We start from the raw sequence: 2,008 nt of genomic DNA on the forward strand, positions 1-2,008 counted from the left end.
GTGTTTGAAGAAAAGCTGATTTACGTTCTGCTACATGGCATTAGCAGGTCCCTACCCCCAACGATATGGTGCGCTTTTCGCCATAAAGCAATGCACATTCCCTCCACTTGCTCTTATTCTCTTGTCATATGTGTTTCTACATGTTCTTCGTGCCCACGATTAACTGAATCTTCCAAAGAGAAAATGGCGATCTCCTGATACGAGCAGTGAAATCGGTCATTTACATGTGTGCTGGTCATGTGCGGCAATGCGGTATTGGTAATTGGTGGCTCTTTATGTGTGTTGGTCGTCAGATTACTCATTCCCTTCGTTCTTTGCTATAATAGTTTGGCATGTTTGCAGGGCCACAAAGGTCCTTTTTTCTGTTGTCGGAGCTATCATATCTCCAACGCAGAAGCAAAGAATGGAATCGATAAAAGGTGGTGCTACTAAGAGGGGACGGTTTTTGAGTTGTGAAGCTGCAACCAAGCATCATGGTGAAATGATTAGATTTTGAACGAACAAATGAGTTGATCTTATTATTACATTGCAAGCAGCACCCACCAGCTTTTGTACTTGCTGCTGCAGGGTAGCATTACACAATGAGGATCCAACAAATCAAGAAGATAGGAAAGCAACGCAAGTAAAAGTGAGCAGAAATACAAATCAGGGACTGAATCATGTTACTCGAAGGAAACATCATAGGAGTACTTAGCATTGTTTAGTCAAGCCTTTTTCGGGGCAAGCCTGGACTTGATCTTCTGCACCTCCTTGGTGCCGACCTGGAACGCCGCCGTGAGCACATGGTCAGGCACCGCCGGCGTGGCCGCGAAAAGCGTCATGGCGAGGGACTGCGTGCCGGGGAACTGGCTGTTGAAGGCGGAGATGACGGAGGCGGGGCCGTCGCCGTTGTTCTTCTGGAAGTGGACGAGGCCGCGCGGAAAGACGAAGACGTCGCCGGCGGCTATGGTCTTGGAGACGAGCTTGTTGCCGGTGGTGATGAAGCCGACGTCGAGCGCGCCCTGGAGGACGAAGACCATCTCGGTGGCGCGCGGGTGGGTGTGCGGCGCGTTGAGCCCGCCGGGCGCGTAGTCGATGCGCGCCATGGAGACGCCGAGGGTGTTGAGGCCGGGCACCTTCTCCACGTTGGCGCCGGTCACCACGGAGCCGTACGTCGTGTTTGTGTTCCCGGCGGCGCCCAGACCCTTGAAGTAGAAGTCGTCCTCGCTCACCGTGGCCTTGCAGGCGAACCCATTCACCTTCACCCCTGCAAGAATCATCAGGCACCATTAATCCGGCGAGCGAGAACCGAAGATGTGAGCAGGAAATCAGGGCTGTGGCATGCAGCTTACCGGAGGTGAGGTCGGCGACGCAGATGTCCTGCAGCAGGTCGGGGTCGCCGGCGACGGACGGCGAGGGGAGCACGGAGGCCAGGAGCGCCATGATGGCGCAGGAAAGCAGGGGAGAAGCCATGCCCATGCCCATGCCCATTGAGAGCTTGCTGCTCTGTCTGTCCTTGATCTGGCTGCTGAGAGTGGGAATTATGGGCTGGGGCCTGCCGCTCTTCACTCCTTTCTCTGCGCACGCGCCTTTACTCGCCCTGCTCGAGGTGGACGGCCTTGTTGGATGGATGCTGAACGGACACAAGATGTGGATGATATTTATAACAGGTGGGCACGGGAGAGAGACGACTGGAGCAGTATGTAGTAGTAGGGGTGAGTGATGTGAGTGGCAAGGCATGTGTCCGTTCACTGCAAGAAATGTGCTGGCCGTGCGAGGTGAGGAGTCGGAGAGGATTGCCGTAGGAGTACACAAGGAACAATGTCGTGTGTTGTTACTATTTTATTGCACCTGTATATCTTGATTTTGATCTGGGAGCGGAATTTTTAGGTCGTGAACCGGAAGCCCAGCAATGTCGATCTCATGAATCTCTAGAACTTCAATGGACAACCATTTCGTCCGTCGCTGTCCGTTTGAATCGATGCGAATATAAAAGTTGGTCCAACGCGTCGACCCAAACGAACGCGCG

The 2,008-nt window shown here is 53.5% G+C and overlaps 1 protein-coding gene across 1 annotated transcript; it reads right to left on the reverse strand.

Moving 5' to 3' along the window:
- Window positions 1-490: 490 nt before the first annotated feature.
- On the reverse strand, window positions 491-1,626 carry LOC123421814 (germin-like protein 5-1). The gene is made up of 2 exons (XM_045107614.1): window positions 1,332-1,626; window positions 491-1,246 (listed from the first exon to the last, which is right to left on the reverse strand). The coding sequence occupies exons 1-2, from the start codon at window positions 1,468-1,470 to the stop codon at window positions 705-707; spliced, it is 681 nt and encodes a 226-aa protein (XP_044963549.1). The 5' UTR covers window positions 1,471-1,626; the 3' UTR covers window positions 491-704.
- Window positions 1,627-2,008: the final 382 nt, after the last annotated feature.

Source organism: Hordeum vulgare, chromosome 1H (genome assembly GCF_904849725.1).
Source record: "Hordeum vulgare subsp. vulgare chromosome 1H, MorexV3_pseudomolecules_assembly, whole genome shotgun sequence".
In the NCBI taxonomy this organism is placed as follows: domain Eukaryota; kingdom Viridiplantae; phylum Streptophyta; class Magnoliopsida; order Poales; family Poaceae; genus Hordeum; species Hordeum vulgare.